At 38.8% G+C, this 27,617-nt stretch overlaps 1 protein-coding gene across 1 annotated transcript in view; it reads left to right on the forward strand.

The window, feature by feature from the left end:
• The window catches only part of LOC132820775 (solute carrier family 22 member 15-like), a 76,898-nt gene that overhangs the window by 24,216 nt on the left and 25,065 nt on the right, over positions 1-27,617 (forward strand). Inside the window, exons 4-10 of the mRNA XM_060833068.1 lie at positions 3,755-3,919; positions 7,879-8,008; positions 16,469-16,684; positions 17,409-17,549; positions 19,339-19,424; positions 24,208-24,328; positions 25,173-25,245. Coding sequence (XP_060689051.1) covers positions 3,755-3,919; positions 7,879-8,008; positions 16,469-16,684; positions 17,409-17,549; positions 19,339-19,424; positions 24,208-24,328; positions 25,173-25,245 — 932 coding nt within the window. The remainder of the gene's footprint in view (positions 1-3,754; positions 3,920-7,878; positions 8,009-16,468; positions 16,685-17,408; positions 17,550-19,338; positions 19,425-24,207; positions 24,329-25,172; positions 25,246-27,617) is intronic.

A 27,617-nucleotide genomic window follows, 5' to 3' on the forward strand; every position in this document is an offset into this window, starting at 1 on the left:
AACAAATTCAACATCCCTACCAACACATGGGAATCACTTACCTTGAATACACAAACTGGAGAAGAAGCTTCTGCGAAGGCACCAACCATTTCAAACATCACGGAATGGAGCACGTCAAGGCCAAGTGCAAAGAGTGTGTAGAGTTTCACACCCACCTGCCTCATCAAGCATTACTGCCTCAGGTGGATCTAAGATGGTGGCGATCTTGGAAGATCACATTGCAGAGCTCTGCACCACATCACATCACAAGCAGGACGAAGCCCTAACCTGCCCTACCCAGACCACCGCAATATTCTGGGACTCTGGAAAGGCCGTAGAGTCCCAGGAAACTGTCAGAGAGCAACTTACCTCGGTTTTCACTGTTCACAGATGTCGAAGAAAGGAGTGGGTATGTCTGAGGCGGGGCCCCTGGCCCAGCCTGCGAGATCCTTGGACTTGATTTCCTACCAGCTCCTGGTAAAGGAGCTCACAAAATCTCAAGAGATGTTGGCAAGCAGTTAGAGGAGAAGCTGACCCCAATCATGAAGGGTATAGACAGGGTGGATAGAGACCAGCTTTTTCCCAGAGTGAAAGATTCAATAACCAAGGGTCATGCTTTCAAGGTGAGAGGGGAAAAGTTTAAGGGGGATACACTCAGCAAGTGGGCAGAGGGTGGTGGGTGTTTGGAACACGTTGCCAGCAGAGGTGGTAGAGGCAGGCATGGTAGATTCATTTAAGATGCGTCTGGACAGATGCATGAGTAGGTGGGGAGCAGAGAGATACAAATCCTTAGGAATTGACCGACAGGTTTGGACAGTACATTTGGATCAGCTCAGGCTTGAAGGGCCGTAAACTTTCTTTGTTAAATCTCTCTCATTCTGCAGAAGCATGGACAGCAGCTGGGAGACCTGGAGAAAAGGATGGATAGGTAGAACACTGAGTCACAGTGGTGGAAGCTGATACTGGTTCCTCAAAGGATAGGATCTAGAACCTGGAGACACAGGTCTGTAATTTCCTTGACCAGGTTGATGACTTCAGGAACAGGGGTAGGAGAAAGAATATTCAGATTGTCGTCTGCCAGAGGGTAAGGAAGGTGAGCGACCAGTGAAATTTATTGAGGACTGCTTGCTGAAATTACTTAGCTTGGAGACTGGAATAAGAAGCTTGAAGATTGAGAGGACTCATCAGTCACGGTGCGGAGGTCAGCTTTGGACCAATGTCCTCCTATTTTGATGCAGTTTCATCATGATCGAGATGAGAGAATCGTGGAAGCTTCCAGAATCCAGGGGATGGATCCGACGGCCTTCGTTTACGAGGGCTCTAAGATCATATCCTTCCAGGACTTCTCAGCGGTGGTGATCCAGTAAAGAAAATCTTGCAATGGCACCAAGATTGAAGGAGCTCAGGATCCAGCACTCTGAGGTATCCAGCAGTGCTTTGGATCACTGGAGATGGATCTGTACATCTTGACATTTCTGAGAAGGCAAGAGACTTTGTGGACAAAGTAACTTAATTTGAACAATTTAGTATGTACAAATAGTAGTGTTGTTTTGGTATGCCTCTACTTTTCTTTTTTAAAAAAAGAAGATGGATCAGGGGTTTCTTTTCCTTTTTTTTATTGGTAATAATTTGGTCTAAATAATGCTCAGGGGAAGTTGGGATGTGTACTTTCAGTTTCTAAGTTAAGTAATACCAAAGGATGGGTGGAGTGCTTATCTTTTTTTCTTTAAAATTTTCTTTGTTCTCATTTGTTATATCATGGTGTATTTGTTCTTTTCTGCTTATATTTGTGGTGCAGCTATAGCTAGGTGGAGAGGAAATGATTGGGATGGCAGATGTCAACTTACAGGCAATTTATGCCCAGTTCAGGTATTTAAATGTCCTGACTGCAGTCATGCCAGCAGGATGGGAAGTTGGGTTTCAGGATGTGTAGATGCCTGCTTTGGGGCAGAGGGTGAGTTCCCCTATTCATTGCCATTGGCGCTTTACATGTTGGGTTTTTTTTTGGTTTTGTTGTATATAGTCTTTGATAGTCTGTAGGTTTGTTACCTGTAGTAGTTTTAGTTTATGTAGTTTTTATGTGCGATGGATCTTGCAACACTAAGGCTTGGCAATTTGTAATTCAAGTTCCTCCTCTTTGGAATCTAAATGTTACTGCAGAAGGTTATGACTAATGACTTGATTAAATTGTGTACCTGGAACATCAAGGGAGTCACTCACCAATTAAGAGGAAAAAGGTACTCTTGAGTCTTAGAAAGGAAAAGTGGATATTGCTTTATTATAGGAGACACCCTTAGATGATAGGGAGCATTTGAAACATACAGCAGAATGGGTTTGATCAGGTTTACTTTTCATCTTTTAATACCAGAAGTAGGGGAGTGGTTATATTGATCAGTTAGCAAGGAAATACGAGCAATCTAGCAGGGACCTCTTCTGTTTTTTTTTTCAAGTTAGGGATTTTATTCAAAAAAAGACTACACTTTTGACTGACCCCTACAAATCCGATCAGAGAGCAGGATGCACAGTGCTAAGAGTACACTTTCTGTCAGCACTTTATATCATCAGTTGGGGGGGGCAGCCCCTCAGATGAATTCGGTCGACTCTGCAGGGTGTGGGAGAGAGAGCTAGGCATTGAGGTATCCTCAAAGACATGGGAAGATATTTGGGAAAATGCAAGAAAGATATCAATTTGCAATAGGACCCATGGTTTGCAGTTGAAGATTCTCCACAAGGTCCACTTGGCTCCAGATAGTTTGTCAAAGTTTAAACCCAGGAGTATCTTCAACATGCCCCAGGTAAAAAGTTAGTGTGGGCACTCTTACCCATTGTCTTTGGTCCTGTGGTAGGCTTCAAACATATTAGGGTGCTGTGGCAGGTACAAGGGAGGGGATTTTGGATGTAAAGTTGGTGAAGGACTTGATCTCTCCTCCTCTTGGCGGGCCTGTATGTTCCCTGTAGATGCACATAAAAAAACTTCTCAACATCCTCACTTTCTATGCAAGAAAGAGTATCTTGTTAGGTTGGATGTCTGAAAATCCCCTGGGCCTGTTGGGTTGGTGTAAGATTATTATGGAGCATATCCCTTTGATTTTCTTATAAGTATGTTACACCATAAAACCGAGAATTTGTATAAGGCACGACCGCCCTTTTTGCAATACCTGGATACAGATTTATCTGCCAACTAATAAAGGCTTTTATATAGCTGTAACAATTGTGCTTTGAGTCCAATATTCAGAGAGAGGAATCCGCAAATCTATGTGAAAATTAATGCTCTCGATACTCGAGAGTTAATGTTTTGTGTTGCTGAACTGTAGTATTATTATTATTAGTTTGTTGCTAGTTATTATTTATTTAGTTAAGTAGTTAATTGGGGTTTTTAAATATTTTTATATATGTTTATACATTTGTACATGAGGGCAGTTTTGGTCTTCTTTCTTTGTATTATTTTGAATTCTATTGTTTTGTATTTGTTGTAATATTTAAAAATCTATTTTTCAATAGAATATTTTTTAAAAAATTACTGCCTCAGAACAATTTCCCAAAAATGCATATGGGATACTTTAGTGGCTCCTGCACTCCCACTTTGATGGCAATTCTGTTTATTTACACTAGAAGTGGAGTGTTTATGATTATAGACAGTGTCAAAAAATTTCCAAATGATATTGTCATATTTTTAAATGGTTAAGAGAATAGAATTGATTTCTTTTATTCTAAAACTTGTAAATTATTGGACCTTTGTGTGAAATTACACTAAGATGACTTGTCATTTGCCTAGGTCTTTTTCTAGATATAATACTTGGAATTGTAAGTGGACTCACTCCTACCTATGACATCTTTGCGGTATCCCGTTTTGGTGTTGGTGTGATGAATGGAGGAATGTCATTGGTGTCCTTTGTACTACTCCAGGAATATGTGGCTGTTTCGTATTGGGCACTAACTGGTAAGATACCCATATTGTTCCTTTTTAAGGCAGTACATGATGACAGAAGCATGTGTGTGCAACTATGTTTTTTTTCTTAGAGTTTATTTCATTGGGAAAGCAAGCACAGGCTACTGAATGATCCATAGTCCACAATGTCTGTGCTGCTAATTTAAATTTGCTATACACGGTGTAGATCAATGAGAGCATTACAAGTAATGCATTACAAGTACATTACATTTTGCCGAGTTTTTTGGCTCTCTAGGCAGTCTTCTTCAAATCCTAAGAACAGACCATGCAACCAGTTGATTCATACCTGTGTTTATGCTCCTCACAAGCCTTGTCCAATTCATCTTAGCCTTTATTCATTCGTGGAATGAGGGCTTCACTGGCTAGGCAGCATTATTTCCCACCCTTAATTGCCCAGAGAGTGTGGTGAGAGTCAACCATGTTGCTGTGGGTCTGGAGTGACATGTATGTCAGACCAGGTAAGGATGGCAGTTTCCTTCCCTAAAGGACATTTGTGGACCAGATGGGTTTTACCAATAACTGGTAAATTCAAGATTTTTATTGTTGAATTCAAATTCCACCATCTGCAGTGGAAAGATTCAAACACAGGTCCCCAGAACATTATCTGGATCTTTGGATTAACAATCCAGTAATAATACAATAGGCCATCACCTCCATCTAGACCTATCAAAGTAACCTTCTGCTCCTTCCTTTCCTCTTATTTGTTCAGCATCTGTGTTACCCATTGTCTTTGGTCCTGTGGTAGGCTTCAAACATATTAGAGTGCTGTGGCAGGTACAATGGAGGGGATTTTGGATGTAAAGTTGGTGAAGGACTTGATCTCTCCTCCTCTTTAAACACATCTGTGCAGTTTGTGGTGGCCAGCACTACTTTTGGTGGCCCGCACTAAGCTTTGGTTAAAGAAGTAAAATAAAACAAAGAACTAGATATGCTGGAGCTCTGAAACAAACAAAACAGAAAATTACTGAAGAAACTCAACAGATCTGGCAGCTTCTTGGAGAGAAATTAGAGTTAATGTTTTGAGTCCAGTGATCCTTCTTCAGAAAAGTGATAATTGTGCTGATTGGAGGGGGTTGGGGGAAATTAAAGGATTGAGCAATAGGTGGAGACAGATCCCACAGAGAGAGATAGAGAGATGTCATCAGGCAGATAAATTGTTGATTATAAGCCAGGGAAGAAAAGCTAGATAAGTGATCAAGTGATCAACTATAAGTAGTTGAAAATGGGTTGGCTACGTTAAAAGAAAGCTATTTCATAATAGGACCTGGGATTGTGAGGGTAGCCAACAGACATGGAAAGAGGTGTTTATGCTTTGAAATTGTAAGACTCAATGTTGAGTCCTGCAGGCTGTGAGTTATCCACCAACTTTTTTTTTAAACTTAACTGCTTCTTGTTCTGAAGAAGGGTCACAGGACTTGAAATGATAACTCTGTTTTCTCTCCACAGATGCTGTCAGACTTGCTGACAACAATTTGTTTTCGTTTGCTTGGTTAACGAAAGGGCTTTTGAGTTTATTATTGAATTTATTAGTGACTACCTTTTATTTAATGATCTCCACATTTGATCTCCCCCAGAAATGGAAGCATCTTCTCTACACCTACTCTGTTAAACAATCTCAATCTTAGTCTTTTCTAGAGAAAAGCACACTACGTCCAATTTGTGGATCCTCTGAGGATGTAGTTCTGTGAACACAATGATTTCAATTTTTAGCTGATCTGGAAAACTATGGCTATTTATCTTCAGTACGTTTTTCTTTCCCTTTGCTAATCTACCCACTCAACACATCATATTGTCTCTCTTTTTATGTTTAATAGATAAAAGTTACATGCTTGAAATCTATCTCAGCTTAGGTTTAGAAAAATTGTGAATGCTAATTATAGACTGCTTTTGGGACCAGTTCTACTGTTTTTGTTAAATATGTTCAAGAAAATTTTCTTTATCGATATGTATATGGTCCTGCTAGAGAAGGAACAAAGCCTGACCTTTTATTGGGAAAAAGGCAGAGCAAGTGACTGAAGTGTTAGTAGGGGAACACTTTTGGACTAGTGATCATAATATTATTAGTTTTAAATAACTATGGAAAAAGATAAGTCTTCCATAAAAGTTAAAGTTCTTATTTGGAGTAATGCAAATTTTAAGCATATGAAACAAGAACTTTCAAAAGTTGATTGGAGTAGACTGTTTGTGACAAGTGGGAGGCCTTCAAAAGAGTGGTAACAAGAGTTCAGGAGCTTTATACTCCCGTTAGAGTGAAAGGCAAAACCAGTAAGATTGGGAACAATTGGATGAATAAACATATTAAAGTTCTAATCAAGAATTAAAAATAATCCTATATTAGATATTGACAGCTGGGATCAAGTGAGCCTCTTGAAGTGTATAAAGAATGTTGGGGCATTATTAAGAAAGAAATCAGGAAGGCAAAGAGGAGATATGAGGGAGCCTTGGCAGATAAAGTTAAAGATAATCCAAAACAATGCTACAAATACACTAAGAGCAAGGGAGTAACTAGAGAGAGAATAGTAGTTTATGTGAGGACATCATTCAGGTTTTTTTTAATGAAGTAACCTAAAAGATTGATGAAGGCAGAGCGGTAGACATTATTTACTTTAATATAACCATTGACAAGGTTCTGCATAGTAAGCTGATCAGCAAAATTAGATCACATAGAATTCAGGGTGAACTTTAAATTGGATACAAACTTTGTTAGGAGACAGAGGGTGCTGGTGGAGGATTGTTTTTCAGACTGGAGGACTCTGACCAGCAGTGTTCCGCAGAGATTGGTACTGAATCCACTTTTATTTGTCATTTATGTAAATGATTTAGATGAGAATATAGGAGACATAATTATTAAGTTTGCAGATGACACCAAAATTGGTGGCATTGTCGATAGTGAAAAAGGTTATCTAAGATTAGAAAAAAGATCTTGATCAATTAGGGGAATGGGCTGAGGAGTAGCAGATGGAGTTTAATTTGGATAAATGTGAAATGGTGCATTTTGGTAAAATCAGTAACAACAGGATTTATACAATTAATGGTAGAGCTCTGGATAGTATTGTAGAACAGAGATCTGGGGATTCAGGTACGTAATTTTGTAAAACTAGTGTCACTGGTTGACAGGGCAGGTAAGAAGGCATTTAGCATGCTTGCCTTCATTGCTCAGACCTTTGACTTTAGGAGGGGGCATGCCATGTTGATGTAATACAGGATGTTGGTGAGGCCTCTTCTTGAATACTGTGTGCAATTCTGATTGTCTGGTTATATATTATTAAACTGGAGAATGTTCAAGCAAGGTTTCCCAGAATGCAGCTGTGAATGGGGGGTTTGAGATACTAAAAAAACGATTGGACATACTGGGAGTTTTTTACTGGAATAAAAGAAATTGAGCGATGACTTTACTGAGGTTTATTAGATCATGAGGGCATAGATAAGGTGAATGAAAAGGATCTTTCCCCTAGGGTAGGGTAGTTCAAATCTAAGGAGCATATTTTTAAGGTGAGAGGAGCAAGATTTAAAAAGAACACGAGGGGCAACAGTTTTACACAGAGTGGTTCATGTGGAATACCTGCATCCACCACTTGCTGTGGCAGTTCACACATGAACCATTCTGTGTTTTCAAAAAAAAAGTTACAATGTTTAAAAGACATTAGGATAAGTTCATGAGTAGGAAAGATTTGGAGGGATATACGCTAAATGGCGGGACTAGTTTAGTTTGACAACGTGGTTGACAGGGACTGATAGACCGAAGAGTCTGTTTCCAAGCTATATGACGCTAAGACTCTAAGGGGCCTAGTAGATAAAGTTTAAGGAACAAAGTAGAATGCTGAGCTTGAAGAAGTTACTTTTAGCTGAGACTAACATGGAAGTAATTAAGTGGCAATAAGACCAAGCAGTGATTACAACTTAAATATTGTTGAATTGAAGTGAAATTTAAATTACTTTCATCTTTCTAGGGTCACTACAGAGTCTTTCATTTGCTGCCGGAATTTCTCTCTATGCCCTGCTTGGATACTTTATTCGACCATGGCGGATTTTGGCCATTGTGATCAATATTGAGGGCATACTCATTCTGCTCCCATCTTTGTAAGTTGGAAATTCTATATGTCTTAGAGGAAAATATAAATGGGAAACAGTAATCTTCTGGTTCAAGAGGAACATCTTGTTTCTGGATGCTGCTCCATGAGCTACTGAACATTAGAAACTTTGGGATCATTTTCTTTTTCTTGTTAATGAATAACAATTTCTACTTGTTTTAAATCTTACTATATTGAAAAATAATATTACAAGTAACTTTTTGAAATTCCAATCTCTTTTGCAGTAGTAGGGCAAGTCTTCATATTTAATAAACTGTTTCTTTTTTGTAAGACCATAGAACATAATTTAAACTGAAGGGTAGGAGGCTTAGAGAGGTTTTGAGGAAAAGGTGTTTCATCCACAGGGTGGTGGGAATCTAGAATGTATATCCTGGGAAGGTGGCAAATGAGGAAACCTCACAAAGTTTAAAAAGTACACGGAGGAGCACTTGAGATGTCAAGGTTCTGCGCCAACTGCTGGAAAGTAGGATTAGTGTAGGTAGGTTAGTGTAGATTCAAGAACTGAAGAGCCTCTTCTGTGATCTATGACTCTTATGATTTATGTGCAAAAGTAAATCATCCAGCTCATTGTGTCTGTGCCACCATTCAAGGAGACCATGTTTGCTTGGATAATCCTCAGTTCCACTTCCCTATCTTTCCCCAGTAACCTGGATTCCCTTCCTGATTAAAAATCTGTCTATCTCAGCCTTGAATATATTTAATGACCACTCTCAATATTTCTCTGTGGTAAAGAATTCCACAGATTCAAACCGTCTGAAACAAGAAACTCCTCCTCATCTCTGTCTTAGATGTGTGATCCCTTATTTTGAGATTATATCGTCTGGTCCTCAAATCTCCATAAGAGCAAACAACCTGTTGAACAGCTACCCTGTCATACCCTGTCATGCACCCTATCAACATTTCTGAAAAACTCTAAACGCGAAGTAATTTTGTTTATTTGAAAAGTTGTCTTATAAGTGACCTGAAACAAAACAATCGAATTTGTTCAAATTCGAAAAGTATATTTCAACTTAAATCTCAACAGATACTATTTTAAGTAGTATTAGTCATATTTGATATTGATTTTAAGTTATTATGGAGTAGATTCTCCTTGTTCTCTCCATCACCATGTCCGAATCACATGTTTCATCTACCTGAAACATTAATCTTGCCTTAGATGTTTGTAGTTGACCCATTTATCTATATTGTAATTATGTATCAGTTACATACCACTATTTAAAATTTAATTTAAAAGATTGGCTCTAATTCATCATATGATTGTATTCTTGCAAATTTAGATGTACAGATGACTTGCCTCCATCACCCAAGCCTCGCTCACATTGTCTATTCCTTAGCTTCAAAAAGCTATTATGAAGTCAACCCTGTCTGAGCTGAGCATTATAGAAATTATAATGTTTGTTCAGAAGCTCACCATATAACTCATTAATTTGTTTTTCTTTGCCTTCATGGCTTTTCACCATTATTGGTTGAAGAGATATTTCTATAATTATTATCAGAATTTATGATACTAAAAATATTTTCAGACAGGACAAAGATTTTGTTTCACCTAGCAAACCTGTCTTCATAATTCTGTCAGCACATTTCTAATACTTCTGAGTCCTGTTTTTTTAACAAGAACTTGTCTTGTTCCTCCTTAAGTCTGTCTTGCTCTACATCAATGGCAGAGGTTTTCCATATAAATATCATCCTTTTAGCTTGTGAAAAATATAGCCTGCTTGATATTACTTTCTTTGTCCTTAGTTTCCTCAGTATTTTATTTAAACATTTAATCAAGTGTTTGAATGTTGCGTCACAGAGAGGGTGGTTAAGAATGTGTTTAGCACACTTGTTTTCATTGCTCAAACTATTGAATATGGAAGTTGGGACGTCATGTTGAGGTTGTACAGGATGTTTGTGAGGCTACTTGTGGAGTATTGTGTACAGTTCTGATTGCCCTGCTGCAGGGAGGATGTTTTTAAATTGGAGAAGGTTCAGAAAAGACTTACCAGGATGTTGCCAGGACTGGAGAGTTTGAGTTATAAGGAGAGGTTGGAAAGGCTGGGGACTTTTTTCACTGGTGCATAGAAAGTTGAGGGGTGACCTTACAGAGATTTATAAAATCATGAGTGGCATAGATAAGGTGAATAGCAAAGGTCTTTTCTTAGGGTGCGGGAAAAGTTCAAAATTACAGAGCATAATTTTAAGGTGAATGTTGAAAGATTTAGGAGAGACCTGAGGGGCAACTTTTTCACACAGAGGGTGATTCAAATGTGGAATGGACTGCCAGAGAAATGATAAATGCAGATACAGTACAATATTTAAAAGGCATTTGGGCAGATACATGAATAGGGAAGGTTTAAAGGGATATGGTTCAAATGCAGGCAGGTGGGACTAATTTAGATTGGGAAACTTGGCCAGCATGGATATGTTGGATTAAAGGATCTTTTTCTGCTGTATGAGTCTTTGACTGTATAAGAGAGGAAAGATTCAAGCTGTAAACTTTTCATCATTCATGATTTTTGAAACTTCTGTGATTAACTGTGTATCTGGTCTCCGTGCCCATCTCTACTAGGAGAATGCTGTATTTGAAACACAGTGACTCATATAGCTGCAGTACTCCAATGTTGTCTTATCAGGGTTGAATATAGTTTTGAAATGACTTTTCTGGATTTAAATGTCCAGACAATATCCATGGCAGTCTATCCCAAGATTCTGTTTGGTTTTATTTTAGCAGATAGGAAGATTGTGTTGTTTATTTTAGTGATTTGACCATGCCAACCCTGAGATTCATCTTCTGATCCAATCCTTTAAATATAATCTCATTTAACACTTGATTCACGTTTGTCTATTGCATGTAAAATCCCATAATTTGTCTCTCGGTAGTTTGGAATCTTATTCTGTGATAGTTAGTATGATTATATTTTAAGAACTGTATTTTAAAACTGCACATAAAACTTTTTTAAACTCTTGTTCATTGCTTATTAGTGACTTTTAACCTCCGCTACTATTAGAATCTCTTATTCCTTTTTAATACATAAAGCTGTATTCAGCTTTCACCATCATCTTTTGTTTTATTCATTCATGGCATGTGAGTGCTCTTGGCTGGGCCAGCACTTATTGCATGTCCCAAGTTCCCCTCGAGACAGTGGTATTAAGCTTGAACCGCTGTAGTACATTTGGTATAGATACTTGAGCAGTGCTATTCGCAATATGTTTCTATTTCAGAATAGCAAGGGGCTTGGAGGGGATCTTGCAGGTGCTAGTGATCATGAGTTTGAAAGGCGCTGTCTAAGGAGCCTTGGTAAATTTTGCACGACATCTCATAGCACACTGCTACTACTTCTTGGTGTGGGAGTGGTTGTTACAGTGAATATTTGTAGATGTACCAATCAAGCCGGCATCTTTGTCCTCAATGGTATCAAGGGTCTTGAATATTGTTGGAGCTGTATTCATCCAGGCAAGTGGGGAGTTTTTTTTTGCAGATGGTGGGAGGACAAGCTTTCGGGAATCAGACTCATTGGAGGATTTAGTCTCTAGTCAAGAGCAAATCCAAGGATATTGATGGTTAGTGATTCAGTAGTGGTAATGGTGGTAGAGGTTGGATGGGAGGTGGGAAGTGGGGTGGGGGGGATGGTAGAAAGGTTTCTAAACAGTTCTAGTGAGAGTCACAAGACATGAGAAGACAAAATTCATGGTGATAATAGTCTGTATGGCTGATGGATAAAATCAAAACCTGTGGTGATTTTTAAAAATAAAACCATGCCAAAAATCCCTATGGATCTTTTGTCCATATCCATAGCAGCATAACAATTGATGGATGGTGAGGATGAAGTGAAGTTGTGGATTGATAATGGGTATAATTAATCACCAGGTGGCCTATGAACATAATATGTCTCACACTAACAATGTTAAGACCCCAAATACTAATGAAATCAAAAGACAGTCATGAAGAAAACTTACCTAAGTTACAGCTATAACAGGTATCTAATATTTGTAATTCAACCTTTAGATGTGTATCTCAGTAAGCCATTTCAAGGATCATGATCATATAGAATAGGTGGATAGTTGACAAGATAAGACTGAAGAGTAGATGAACCTTGCTTGATGATTTTAATAATCTCGTCATCCAATTATCACATGTTAGTAATGCACAAACTGCCCAAAAACAAAAAAGGAATGAGAAACATCAAAATCAGTAGGTCGAAAGGAAGATGTTTTGTTTTGGAGGGAAGTTTCTGAAAATGAAATTGTCAAATCTGATCGAAAATAGATTCATGCGATGATGCCTTAACCAAATAACTCTGAATGAATTTGGTGAACTCTTTATTTCAGACGTCAGAGGCAATTTGACAGCCTTGTAAATACTTTCATTATTGTCAAAGAAATGATTTTTGTTGAATTAGTTAACTCATTCTACAAAGTTATTTTCAATTCTGTAGCTATAATAGGTCAGAGGTTGGGATTATGTGCCAAATAACTCTCCTCCAGATTCTCCAAAATCCATCAACTTTCTATCCACTACTTCAAACATTTATTCCCATCACCATTGCACAGTGGTTATAAAATGCTTGGTTAGATAACAGTGATGGACTTGTAATGAAACTAAATGGGTACAAGAAATTCTAAATGGATGGGATCAGATTGCAATAGACATAACTTGCTCATTGATATTCAATTTTGGTTCCATCAGGGCAACTGAACTAATAACTATGATTCATTTATGGACATTCCAAATGTGAGGTCAGAGTGTGTACTCTTGAAATCAAGGCTGCATTTGGCTGAGTCTGACATAACACTAGCAAAACTAGAGTGAATGGGAATCAGGGGAAAGCTCTCCACTGATTTGGAGTCATACATGGCAAAAGGAAAATGTTGTGATTACTGGAGGTCAGTCATCTCAGCTCCAAAACATCTCTATAGGAGTTCTTCAGGGTAGTATTCAAGAGCCAACCACCTTCAGCTACATCATTATGTTACAACTTGAGATGACATGCTGGTAACCAAGCCCTGTTATTCATGGGGTCATTACAAAAGACAAAAAAATTATCAGTGTACCTAAATCGCTAATTTTACCTGTCTGATAGAACCAACTTAACAGAAAACAGACAAGGTTCCCGCACTTATCAAGAACTACTGTTTATTATAAATACAAAGGTTCTAATCACAGGTAAACATCTATGAATTCTACCTATATAACTTTAACATCCTTCTAAATCCACCACCCTCCCAGCCCAAATACACAGATCAGACAAGAAAACATCAGTGTTCTGGATGGAGGCAAAAGCATACTGGTGAAAGAGCTCATTTGCATCTCAGGGTTAGATGGAGTGCACATTCCAGCTCCCTACCCCAGTCAGGACCACCAAATCATTCAGTTCTCTAATTTACTTATGAACACAATTTCATACAGGGCTGTGGCTGTAATTTTAAATTCTGACATGCAAACATTTCCTTGTATGTACGAAAGGCTATTTTCTGGTGACCTGCATTTTGTACCAGATTGAGTACAAATTGGTTTGCGAACATATTCAAGAACAGAGCTCATTTGCAACTCTGGTTTTGCCTGTAATTAAAATTCTAGGTGAATGTGAGGACTGCAGATGTTGGAGATGAGAGTCGAGCGTGTGGTGCTGGCAAAGCACAGCAGGTCGGACAGCATCCAAGGAGCAGGAGAGTTGATGTTTCAGGCAAAAACCCTTCATCTGGAATGAGGCTGTGAGCCAGGGGGGTGGTGACATAAATGGGGGGGTGTGGGGCTGGGGGAAGGTAGCTGAGAGTGTGATAGGTAGATAGAGGTTGGGGTAATGGTGATAGTTTAGAGGAGGGGGTGGAGTGGATAGTTGGGAAGGAAGATGGACAGGTCATGAGGGTGATGATGATTTGGAAGGAGCCCCAGCTATGCCTGTCTCTTTGTCGGTTACATGGAACAGTCCATCTTCCTTAGCTACACCAGCACTATTCACCACGTTTTACTCCGCTACATTGATGACTGCATCAGAGCCACCTCATGCTCCCACAAGGAGGTTGAACAGTTCATCAACTTCACCAACACATCCACTCTGACCTTAAATTCACCTGGACCATCTCAAACACCTCCCTCCCCTTCCTAGATCTATCTATCTCCATTAACAGTGACCAACTCAACATTGACATCTTCTACAAACCCACTGACTCCCACGGCTACCTGGACTACACCTCCTCTCACCCTGTCTTCTGTAAAAGTGCTATCCCTTATTCCCAATTCTTCTACCTCCATTGCATCTGCTCCCAGGAGGACCTGTTCCACCACAGAACACACCAGGTGGCCTCCTTCTTTAAAGATTGCAATTTTGCCTCCCACATGGTTGATGATGCCCTTCAGTGCATCTCATCCACTTTCCGCACCTCCGACCCCAAACCTCACCCCTCCAACTACAACAAGGACAGAACCCCCGGGCCTCACCTACTACCCCACCAACCTCCATATACATCGCATCATCCTCTGCCATTTCCGCCAACTACAAACGGACCCCACCACCAGAGACACATTTCCCTCCCCACCCCTATCTACTTTCCGTGAAGACTTCCCTCCACAACTACCTCATCAGGTCCACGGCCAACACAAACCCACCCTCCCTTCCCGGCATCTTCCCTTACCACTGCAGGAATTGCAAATCCTGCACCCACACCTCACCCCTCACCTCAGTCCAAGGCCGCAAAGGAGCCTTCCACATCTATCAAAGTTTCATCTGCACTTCCACACGTATCATTTACTGTATCCATTGCTCCAGATGCAGTCATCTCTACATTGGGGAGACAAGACACCTACTTGCACAGCACTTCAGAGAACATCTCCAGGACACCTGCTTCAACCAACCCCAATTGTCTGTGACCGAACACTTCAACTCCCACTCCCACTCCGCCAAGGACATGCAGGTCCTGGGCCTCCTCCACCGCCATTCCCTAACCACCCAATGCCTGAAGGAAGAACCTCTCTGCCTCCAAACCGATGGCATCAATGTGGATTTCACCAGTTTCCTCATTTCTCCTCTCACTACCTTATCCCAGATCCAACCTTCCATCTCAGCACTGCCCTCATGACCCGTCTTACCTGTCCATCTTCCTTCCATCTTCCTATTCACTCCATCTTCCCCTCTGACCTATCACCATTACCTCCACTTCCATCTAATTATTGCACTCTCAGCTACCGGTGCCCCCTGCCCCACCCCCTCCATTTATATCACCGCCCTCTTACCTTTGAGAAAGTAATAATCCATATGATGTTACTATACTGCTGGATTACTTACTATATTGACAAAGATTGAGCATAAGCAAATGACATTTGATTCTCCAGAGTCCTATTTTTCAGGGGAGTGGCCCTTTGCCACTGAGCATAAAAGAAAATAAAAATCCTCGACCATAACACAGATTCATAGATACCAAAAAAGATTATGACTACATTTTGTACTGAATATATGTTTTATGGGAAACCAACCTTGTAATTACAGCCGTAAACTTTGGTGTTATTCTGGACAAAACTGGAATTGCATCTTGTAAGCAAAATTTTGTCTAATAGCATTTTTCAGCTCACCACTGTAATACATGAATGCAAGAAGTATCTTAACTACATAATTCATATATTCATATATAAATAGAATTATAGAACCGCCACAGTGCAGAAAGAAACCATTTGGCACATCATGTCTGTGCTGAACCTCTGAGGAGCATTCCACTGTAAACCCATATTTACCATCGCTAACCCACCTCGCCTGCAAATTCCTGGACACATAGCAATTTAGCATGGCCAGTCCTCCGAAACTGCATATCTTAGGACAGTGGAAGAAAACAGGTGCACCTGAAGGAAACCCACACAGACACAGGAAGAATATGCAAACTCCACACAGACAATTCCCCAAGGTTGGAATTGAACCTGGGTAAAAGCAAATTGCTGCGGATGCTGGAATCTGAAATCAAAAGAGAAATTGCTGGAAAATCTCAGCAGGTCTGGCAGCATCTGTAAGGAGAGAAAAGGGCTGATGTTTCGAATCTAACCGTCCCTTTGTCAAAGCTTTGACAAAGGATCAGTTAGACTCAAAACATCAGCCCTTTTCTCTCCTTACAGATGCTGTCAGACCTGCTGAGATTTTCCAGCATTTTCTTTTTTGGAATTGAATCTGGGTCTCTTGTACTGTGAGACAGCAGTGCTAACCACCAAGTGACTGTACTGCTGCTAAATAGGCATTGTGCTGCAAGGAGATTTTATATGCAATTGTAAGAAACGTAAGGCTATTTTGACTGGAAGGTTTTCCTTCATCAAGTAAGTGTTTATTGTACGGTTTTAATTTTTTTTATAAGGATTAGTTGCATCATTTGTGTTTCGCATAATTTTCATTTTCCCATCTGGTTGAAATGAGTATATAAAGATGTGTATGTCTGTATTAGCTGTTGCTAAGTTTTACCTTAAAATAAATTGTGACTGACTTCTTTGTAGATGTATCCCAGAATCTCCACATTGGCTGTACACTCAAGGGCGATGGAATGAAGCAAAGAATATACTTGACAACTTTGCAAAGAAAAATGGTCAGCAGAATTATTCAGTGTTTCTGAAGCCACCAACTGGAGAAATTGATGATGAGTCCAGTAATATGTTTGATCTTTTCCGGGATCGAGTTCTCTTGTGGCGGACATTAATAATGATTTATGTTTGGTATGTCTCAAATACGACAATTTGATACATCATTTTATGTTAGAGTTTTGCTGCTACAGTAATTGGCTGATGCAAATGACATAGATGTACTTAACGAAAGTCTAAATAAGCATTTGAGGGAGAAAGAAATGGAAGAGTCTTGTTAAATTAGAAGAGGAAAGATAGGAGACCAATGCTTCGTCAAGTATTAATAACAACATGGACTGGTTTGGTCAAATAATTTGTCTTTGTTTCACATTTTATATCGTGTGTTGTATTGTAGTTGTGACCAAGCAGATTACATACATTTGGACTTTTGCAGTCTGGAACTAGGAGGTTTGAGAACAATTGATATAATTTGTTTCCTTATTCGCTACTCCCTTACAACATAACTGAGATTGGAAATTCAACAGACATAGATTAAATGAGTAATTCTTTCTATCTGTCTTTTAAGATGACTGTATTTTTACAAGTTTCAAATCCTGTACTAGAATTTTCTGGAATGCGATGTTTGGGCTCTGACTCCTGTCAACTTTTATTCTGTCATTGTTAAAAATTGTTAAAATTCTTGAAAGTTTTTTTTTGTTCAGCTACCTAACGAAACATTGTATTTCATCAAATGTAATTTGAATAAATTATAAATACAAACAAAATGATTTTAGATTAGGAAATAAAACAAAGAATATTTGCTTTGAACTTCCATATAATAATCTTGTAACTATTGCTCTTTCTCTTTCCTCATTAGGTTTATATGCAGTCTTGTATATTATGGTCTGACTCTAAATGCCAGTGACATGGGTGGTAATCAATATCTAAATGTAGCACTTTCGGGAATAGCTGAGTTGCCTTCATATCCTCTCTGTTTCTTTCTGTTGAACCGCTCTTGGTGAGTTGACAATACCCTACTCCTCTCTATATGCAAATACCTTTACAAAATCTTTCACTTCTTTGACTATTTGTTGCTCATCTCATTTTCTAAAATGATTTTCTGTTTTGTCTTGATATTCATTGGTAAAAATTAATCAATCTATTGACAATAACGTTGTCTTTTTCTAGTGAGTATCCATAATACTTATAGCTTTTAATGAACTTTGGGGTGATGTTGACAGCCACTTACAGTCTTTAGCCAATCTTTCAATTATGTAACATGAACAGTAGGCTATTGCTGTTTCTAATGGCACATATGATTGAACGTTTGTGTCGACTTAGTTCAGAAGTTTAACAGCTAAAGTGCATTTATCCCTGTTGGTCTTTTAGTATCATTATCCCCATGTCCTTTTGAGTCAGAAAGCTGTTGATTCAAGCCCTATTCCTAAATTAATTTCATAAAACTGAGGTTTGTTGAGGTGGCAGATATGCTGTCTTTTGAATAAACTAATAATTTCGAGCTCTGTCTGTATGGATCTGGTAGTACAGATAGTTTCTAAAAATCCTTACTGTAAGCAAGACCACAGTTTACCATGCTTTCAGTATTCCCCTCAGCCAACACTGTCAAAAATGGCTTAACTGGTTCTGCTGTTTGTGTGTTCCTGGTAAAGCACAAAATTCCCTAATTAAATAGCATTTTAAATTAAGGAATCAATTTTTAACATGGTTATAATACCTTTATATTACAGAACAGAAATGTATAAATAATTTCAATCATTTAGTGCTTGTGCCCTAATTATGTAAATTTTGTTAAGTAATGTGGTAGCATTTTCAGTAACTGATAGTCTGATTTTGTATGACATTTCTAATGAAACAACCATTTTTGTAAATTGAAAATTAGAAGGAAAATCATTTCCTATTTTGTTTTATTGCAGCATTCTAATCTTTGAAATATTCACTGTCCAATATTCGTGAAAATAACAGAACATTATTTATTCTTCATAAGCACTATGAGCAGGAATAAGCATTTCAGCCCCTGGGGTCTGCTCTGCCATTCAATAACGTCATAGCTGATCTTACCTTAGTCTCAAATCTACTTTCCTGTCCACTGTCCATAACCCATCAACCCATTACTAATTAAAAATATGTCCATCTCCTCCTCAAATTTAGTCAGTATCCCAGTGTCCACCACACTCCGGGTAGTGAATTCTACAGATTCACTCCTCTTTGAGAGAAGTAATTTCTCCTCATATCCGATTTAAATCTGCTACCCCTTATGTTAAAACAATGGCCTTTCATTCTAAATTGCCCCACACAAGGGAAAATCCTCCCTATCTCCCTTGTCAATCCCTTTTAGCATTTTGTACACCTCCGTTAGGTTTCCTTTCATTCACCAGAGTGTATAGACCTGAATTGCTCAATCTTTCTTTACAAGTCAAACCCTTCATTCTCTGGAATCAATCTAGTAAATCTCCTCTGATCAGCCTTCAATGCAACTACATCTCTCCTCAAGTAATGGGACAACAATTGCATGTAGTGTTCCAGGTGCAGTCTCAGTAATGCCTTGTACAGTTGCAGCAACATTTCCTTACTTTTATACTCTTCTTCTCACAACAAATGCCAAAATTCAATTTGCCTTCCTTATTACCTCCTGTAGCTGCAGACTGTTTATATTTTGTGGTTGTAATCCATGAATAATTTTAACTTTGTGTAAATAAAGAAGAAGTAGAAAATATGTTGCAGAATGGCAAAAAGAATGTCTGAACCTCTGTTTTGTGGCCAACATATTGTCCCTGCTCTTCCTTCAGGTCAGGCCGTAGACGGACATTAGCAGGATTCCTTCTGTTGGGAGGTGCCACTTGTCTTGTTATAATTTTGTTGCCAGAAAAGAAAGGCAAGTTACATATATGATTAAAATACCTGTATGTTTGTCATTTAGTCAAAGGTCATAGCAATGTTTCATTTCTGTAACTGTGCAGAAATTTTATTTCATTACTTTATCACTGTTCAAAGTGATGAATATCACTGCCAGAAAATTAGTTGAATGGGTGCTAGTGTCTGGCTGTAATATTGCATGCATTCAAACCGTCTGTTTTTGCGCATTAATGGTTAGTTTTTCAAATTCTCAGGCCACTTGATTGTGCTGCATATTGATCACTACTTTGCCACTTTTAAAACTCGAAGAGTCCGATTTCACTGAAATTATCTGGCACTCATTAGTCAGTGAATATATATAATTGAGTAGAATAGGAAACTAACAGAGCTACAGATTGTTCAATTTTCAACTAATACCGTTACTGGAATTGCACATAAATTATCAACTCAATACCATCTAGGCTGTGCATGATTTCTCACTTTAATCAAATCTGGTATAGAAACTTGTGGATGTATCATTGTTTGAGATTATTACATAGGAGGCCTTCAAAAATTGACTACACTGATCTAGAAAACTAATGATAAAGGTAGCAGTTGAGTGATGATATGCAATTATCAGCAGAAAGTTTTGTGTGTGCAATATGTATTATCTGCTATTGATGAACTCAGATATTTTAACTTTTTAGAAATTTTCATATGACTATAAATTAAAACAATGCAATTATTTCATGATTCTCACTCTTAGGAATTCTAAAACAGTGTATCACTCTGACATGGATAGAAAACTAGAGAGCTGTTTGGCAGATAAGAAACAAAGAGTAGGAATTAATTATTCTTTTTCTGTGTGGCAGCCAGTGACTATTGGGGTAGTGCAGGAATCAATACTAGGATCCTAGATATTCGTAATACATGTTCATGATTTAGATGAGGGAACTAATCTCCTGGTTTGTAGATGAAACAAAGATGTGTGGGAGAGAGAACTGTGAGGATGAATCAGAGATGCTTCCGTGTAATTTGGATAAAGTGAGCTTGTGGGAAAAGGTATGGCTGATGAAGTATGATATGGATAATTATGAGGTTGTTCACTTTGTAACAAAAAAAGGAAGGCAGATTATTATCTGAATGCCTGAAAGTAAGCATGAAGGTGCAGTAGAAGAAGGCAAATGGTATGTTGGCTTTCATAATGAGAAGATTAGTGTATAGGAGTAGATATGTCTTGCTGCAAATGTACAGGGCCTTGGTGAGAATACCTGGAGTATTGTATACAGCCTTGGTCTCCTCACCTGGGGAAGAATTTCCTAGCTATGGAGGGTGTGCAACAAAAATTTACAAGACACATTCCTGGAATGGGAGAGCCATATAAAGAGCAATTGGATCAGTTAGGATATATTCGCTGGAGTTTAGAAGAATGAGGGGAGAAACCGTAGAATCCTATAAAATGCTAGCAGGACTAGTCAGATTAAGTGCAGGAAGAATGTTTTGAATGACTGGGGAGTCCAGAACCAGGAATCACAGTTTAAAAATACAGGATAGACTATTTAGGACTGAGATGAGGAGAAAAGAGTTTCAAAAGCTTGTGACCCTCTGAGAGAAAAAATTGTACTTAATCTATTTTAAATGGGAGTCCTCTGATTTTTAATCATAATTCTTGATTCTGCCATAACAGGGATTATCCCCTGCCTATCTATCCAGTCAAGATTCCTTTGGATCTCAACGTGTTAAAGTTAATTTAGATTAGATTAGATTAGATTACTTACAGCGTGGAAGCAGGCCTTTTGGCCCAACAAGTCCACACTGACCCGCCGAAGCGCAACCCACCCAGACCCATTTCCCTACGTTTACTTATTTAGCATGGCCAATTCACCTAACCTGTACATTCTTTAGATTGTGGGAGGAAGCCGGAGCACCCGGAGGAAACCCACGTTCCACATATAGTATTGTAACAGAAGTGAACACTATTACAGCTTGAACAGTCACCTGTCAAATATGGGTTTGAAAGAGTCAATACTGAGGTGTTCAGCTCATTGTGAGGTCATATGGATAATTATGTGGGCAGAACAGCTTAGAACCTTGAACAAGTGAGACCTAACATCTGATCCTCCTCAAAATCTTTATGTAACAATATCTATCATATCAATGTAGATATTTTTATTAAATATATTATGAAAAGGTGGGGCTTGTACCCAGGTCTTCTGGCCTAGAGATATGGACACTCATTACACCAAAACAACCAATCACATCAATGTAAACTGTAACTCATTGGTAACATGTAATGAGTTTGAGTCCAGATGCTAGAATTAATTTCCCTGACCATAAGGTCTCAATTTTTTCTTTTCGCTTGAGAGTCTCATGACCTGCTATAGAACCTTAATGTTTCTCCTCCTGTCTACTTCTACTAGTAATGTTTGCAGAACTGTTTTAGAGATCCTGAAGACATCTCTCTGCCCTAAAGTTCAATTTTCCTCGTTTACATTGAAGCAATTGGCTTCAACAACAGTCTGTTGTAATTCAAAAGCATATTTCTTTCGGAGGGATAGTCTGCCTGCAAGATCTAAATCGACTGTATCCTATGTTGTTAACACACACTGCTCGATCCCATATTGAACACAGAGCAGAGACATCTGGCAAGGTGACAAATGCTGAGCCCAATACCCATTTAAATGAGGTGATAGCATCAAATGTACCTACCCACTGGAGCACAGATGCACACTGGTCACAAATTATGATTGGAAAAATAATACAAGCCTATTTTTAGCTGAGTTCTCAACATAGATATAAATGTTTAGAGAATTAGTTGAAGAATATAGGTTACTGTAATTATGAATCTTCAGAATACTTAGGTTAATATTTATCAATTAATATAATTTCTCTAGCGCAGCAGTGCTAGTAATTCATTGCTTATAGCACTTAAGAATTTGATATTTCTTGCATTCTGGAAATGTTTTGCGGTCTACCCTTTTTTTAGAACATTATTTCAATGAGCCACCACACACTGCAGCATAGAGGAACTAGGAAGAGCAGAGGAAAATCATCTATAAAGTGTTTTCAAAAAGAATGAGTACTCAATAAACACAGTCTACCAATTTCTCAGCAACAAACCCAAACAAGCAGACAAAACATGTCCAGAAACCCTAGCCCCTAGGCAGGGGATGATCCCTGTTATGGCAGAATCAAGAACTACGATTAAAAATCAGGGGACTCCTATCAAAGACATCTTGATAAGACAAATGAGTGCCAGACTACTCAGACCTCTTGGCATCATGGTAGCCCACAAATGCACTAAAACAGCAGCTAATGAACTTGAAAGACCTTGTACAGACAACAAACAAAACTAATGTCATCTACAAAATACCTTGCAAGAACTGTTAACAAACACTACATTGGATAAACAGGCAGAAAACTAACCACCAGGATACATGAACATCAACTAGCCACAAAAAGACATGACCCACTCTCACTAGTATCCTTACATACAGATGAGGAAGGGCACCACTTCGACTGGGACAACACATCCATCCTAGGACAAGCCAAATAGAAACTCGCACAAGAATTCTTAGAAGCACGGCATTCCAACCGGAACTCTATCAATAAACACGTTGACTTGGATCCCATTTTCCATGGCCTAAGAAAAAGAACAGGAAATGATGTCACCACAAAAAATAACATCACCAACCCAACACATAGAAAGCAGGCCATACCACCAGTGCTTCATCTGGGGGCTCACTGAAGATGTTAGCTAGTATGGTGACAAAACTTCTGAAAATGAACCTTCCAGCTCAGCAAGCAAACCTACATCCAGAACCTCAACCTGAACTACGTATCTTCTCAAAACAGGACATTGGTTAGGCCACTGTTGGAATATTGCGTGCAATTCTGGTCTCCTTCCTATCGGAAAGATGTTGTGAAACTTGAAAGGGTTCAGAAAAGATTTACAAGGATGTTGCCAGGGTTGGAGGGTTTGAGCTGTAGGGAGAGGCTGAACAGGTTGGGCAGTCTTCCCTGGAGCGTTGGAGGCTGAGAGGTGACCTTATAGAGGTTTACAAAATTATGAGGGGCATGGATAGAATAAATAGACAAAGTCTTTTCCCTGGGGTCGGAGAGTCCAGAATTAGAGGGCATAGGTTGAAGGTGAGAGGGGAAAGATATGAAAGAGATCTAAGGGCCGTCTTTTTCACGCAGAGGGTGGTACATGTATGAAATGAGCTGCCAGAGGAAGTGGTGGAGGCTGGTACAATTGCAACATTTAAGAGGCATTTGGATGGGTATATGAATAGGAAGGGTTTGGAGGAATATGGGCCAGGTGCTGGCAGGTGTGACTAGATTGGATTGGGATATCTGGTCGGCATGGACAGGTTGGACCGAAGGGTCTGTTTCCATGCTGTACATCTCTATGACTCTATGACTATTATCAGTGGAATTCGTCATCTGATTCAGGAATTTTTACTTTGTGCTATTTTACTTGTTTATTCTGTATAAGTTATTTCACTGTGTCCTCTGGAAATTGCTGATTTGTGCTGGAGTACAGTTGATAAGTGTCATCACTCATAATTACCAATTGTCATGTTGAATCCAGGCAATCGTGCCAGGACATTCAAATTTGCAGAGTTTCTTAGCTGAACTTGACCCTTGCCTTAACATTACTCACATGGATATTTTTCATCATCAGTTATTGAATATCCTTGAGAGAATATTTCCTTTCATAAATCTAATTTATTACATCTAAATTGGTATTGCATGCTATTAAATTATGTGTGTTTGGTTTTTGCTGTGCAGATTTTATACAAAGCATTTTATCTTTACAGGCATTGGAATATATTCTGTTATCAACAGTCAAGCATTTTCTATATTGGGTAAACTTTCAATAAGCGCTGCATTTAATGTGGTCTACATTTACAGCTCTGAGCTCTATCCCACATCTGTCAGGTACGTCTACAACAGTTGAAACCATTGGAGTGATTGCAGGTGTGTCTTTCTGATATCCCATTAACTGTTTCATTTATGTGATTTTTCTCAATTGGTAAGCTTTTCTCCAGTGCAATTTTTATTTGTTCTTGTGGTGGACATGACACTAGTGATCCCCACTTTATTTCCCAGAGTTTTAAGAATCTATCATACATTGTGAGATTGGAGTAATATGTAGGCTAGACTAGGTAAAGGTAGCTGATTCACTTCTCTGAAGAATATTGGTACTTTGTAATGATCCAGTCAGTCCCAAGCTAATCTTCAGGTATTAGACCACAGGTTGCCAGATTTGTTAAATTCGTTTTGATTGTGTGCCATTTTGATACATTCATTATATGGAATGTGTGATGTAAGTGCATGTCGTTAGCATACAGACTTGGTGAAATAACTAAACTCAGAGGTGCTATAAGTTGCCTCTCATGTATTGTGATATTTGATACCCTCTATTTGTGTACAGTTAGGAGTAAGTTCATTTTTATTATTAACTTGAATCTTTTTGTATATTTTAGTTTTTAGAAGTGGTGACATCATAGTGAATTGCTTTGAAGCTGATTGCTTAAATTCTGCATATTTCAGCTTGTTTCCTGTTGTTTCTATCATTTGGAGAAAAACTTTCTAAAAACCTGGAATTTCAAAATAGAATCAAGTTTTTAAAAATTCTGAGATGTTTGTTTACAAAGCAGGTGGGCATGCTCTTTAAGATTGTCACAAGTGTGTGTCCTGAGCTATTCTACATATTGTAGAATGTAGATTATATATTTTGAAATTTCAAATATTTGCTTATTATTTCCTTGTTTTCCTACAGGAATGTTGGGCTAGGCATTTGTTCAATGTCTGCCAGACTGGGAGGAATCCTTGCACCTTTTCTTCCATCACTGGTTAGTGTACAATTCTCTCATCTCTCAGTAACGCTCTTCCATATACTTTTCCCTCTATCCTTGCAGGGTACAGGTATCTAATACATGGTTTTGTTTAGACTTTACATTTGATTTATTGCTTCATCTCTTAGAGTTGGATTAAAACTAGTTACTTACAGTGTGGTAACAGGCCCTTCAACCCAACAAGTCAACACCGATCCACCACCCATCCAGACCAATTCCCCTACATTTACCCCTTCACCTAACACTGCGGGCAATTTGGCATGGCCAATTCACCTAACCTGCACATTTTTGGACTGTGGGAGGAAACCGGAGCACCCACAGACACGGGGAGAATGTGCAAACTCCACACAGACAGTCGCCTGAGGCAGGAATTGAACCCTGGTCTCTGCCACTGTGAGGCAGCAGCACTAACCACTGTGCCAACGTGTCGCTGTTAATCAATAATAACCTTAGAACATAGAACAATACAGCACATGAATGGGCCCTTTGACCCACAATGTTGTGCTAAACATGATGCCAAATTAAATTAATCCCTTCTGCTTGGCCTTGGCCCATATCCCTCAATTCCATGCACATTCATATGCTTATCTAAAAGTCTCTTAAATGTCCCTATCATATCTGCCTCCATTACCACCCTGTTCTAGCATGTTCCAGACTCCTATCACACTTTGTATTTTGAAAAGAAACTCCTTTGAACTTTCTCCCTGCCACCTTAAATGCATGCTGCCTGGTTTTAGATATTTCAACTCTGGGGAAAGAGATTCTGTCAATCCTATGAATGCATCTCATAATTTTATAGACTTTTATCAAATTTCCCCTCAGCCTCTGCCACTCCAGAGAAAACAAGCTGAACTCTTCTCGCCTCTCCTAGTAGCTCATATCCTTTCATCCAGGTAGCATCCTGTAAACCTCTTCTGCATCCTCTACAAAGCATCCACTTTTTTCCAGTAATGTGGCACCATAATTGAACGCAATACTCCATGTGATCTAACCAATATCCTATAAATCTGCAACATGATATCCTGACTCTTGAATTCACTTCCCCAACTAATAAATGCAAGCGTGCCGTATGCTTTCTTTACCACCCTTTCTACTTGTGGGGCCACTTTCTGTGAGCTATGAACTTGAACCCCAAGGTCCCTCTGCATATCAGTTTTGTTCACAGTCCTGCCATTGACTGTATACTTTTCTTTAACATTTGATCTCCCAAAGTGCAGCATCTCACACCTACCCAGATTAATTTCCACCTACCATTTCTCCACCCATGTCTGCAACTGGTCTATATCCCACTGTATCCTTCCACACTACCCACAACACCAATCTTTGTATCATCTACAAACTTACTAACCCATCCATCCACATTTTCATCCAAAAAAGATTTATTATTTTAATAAAATCTGAGAAGTGTGCCAAGACATTTGCTTACATTTAATATGTAAGTGTAGTTTATTTTTGTGTATCTTGAGTGACAAAACTCTCCTCTGTTTGTATTTATAGTTTTGGATAGCTCAGTAGTAAGGACGGTATTGGTTACTGGTGACAGGGTAAACCACATCATGTAACTGTTTTCAACAATCAGTCTGCGAACCATTAGTTTAGCAGAAGATCATGTTTGTAAAATAATTTAGTGTTAGGAACTAGATATCAAACAGCACATTTGAATAAAATACAAATGGAAATGGATCCTGCAGGTGCCTTTCTGCTCTTAGAACAATAAACTTTAACGGGTTCACCAGTCCTCATTGGAGCATTGTAACAGAACCAATAAACAGTTAACAGGAACCTATGAAATGGAAACTCATCAAATCAAAATAGCATTATCCAGCTTGATGATGCACCCCAGACCCTACAGTGCCCACTGCACTCCAAAAACCTCTATCGTGCATTTCAATGCTGGTAACTGGTACCAAAATGTTAGATATTTGTATCCATACAATTCACAACTATTGTGCATTAAAAATCATTTTTGGCTATATTGAACTACTGAATGAAAATTGAATTTTCTAGAGTTGCATTTCTACATCAGTGTTTCCTGTTACTAATATTCTACATTTATTGAACTAACTCCACAGGGACTGGTATCCCATCACCAAGTCACCCTTTAATTATACATGGACAGCCCTTGACACTGAACTAGCTCCCTCAAAGCCAGCTCTGAGTGAACAGAACCTCTGACACTCCTCTTTATATCTGTCAGAGCTCCCTGATCGGACCAGATTATCAGCCCCAATCAGGGAACTCATATTCTATGAGGTCCACTCGGCTGATATCATTATAATCACCTTATTATATATGCAATTTTTTAAAAATAATCTGAAAATTAATAGAAATCTAGAACTAGCTCCCTTTTAAGATCAATATTGAACCTT

The sequence above is a fragment of the Hemiscyllium ocellatum genome, chromosome 12 (genome assembly GCF_020745735.1).
Source record: "Hemiscyllium ocellatum isolate sHemOce1 chromosome 12, sHemOce1.pat.X.cur, whole genome shotgun sequence".
Classification (NCBI taxonomy): Eukaryota; Metazoa; Chordata; class Chondrichthyes; order Orectolobiformes; family Hemiscylliidae; genus Hemiscyllium; species Hemiscyllium ocellatum.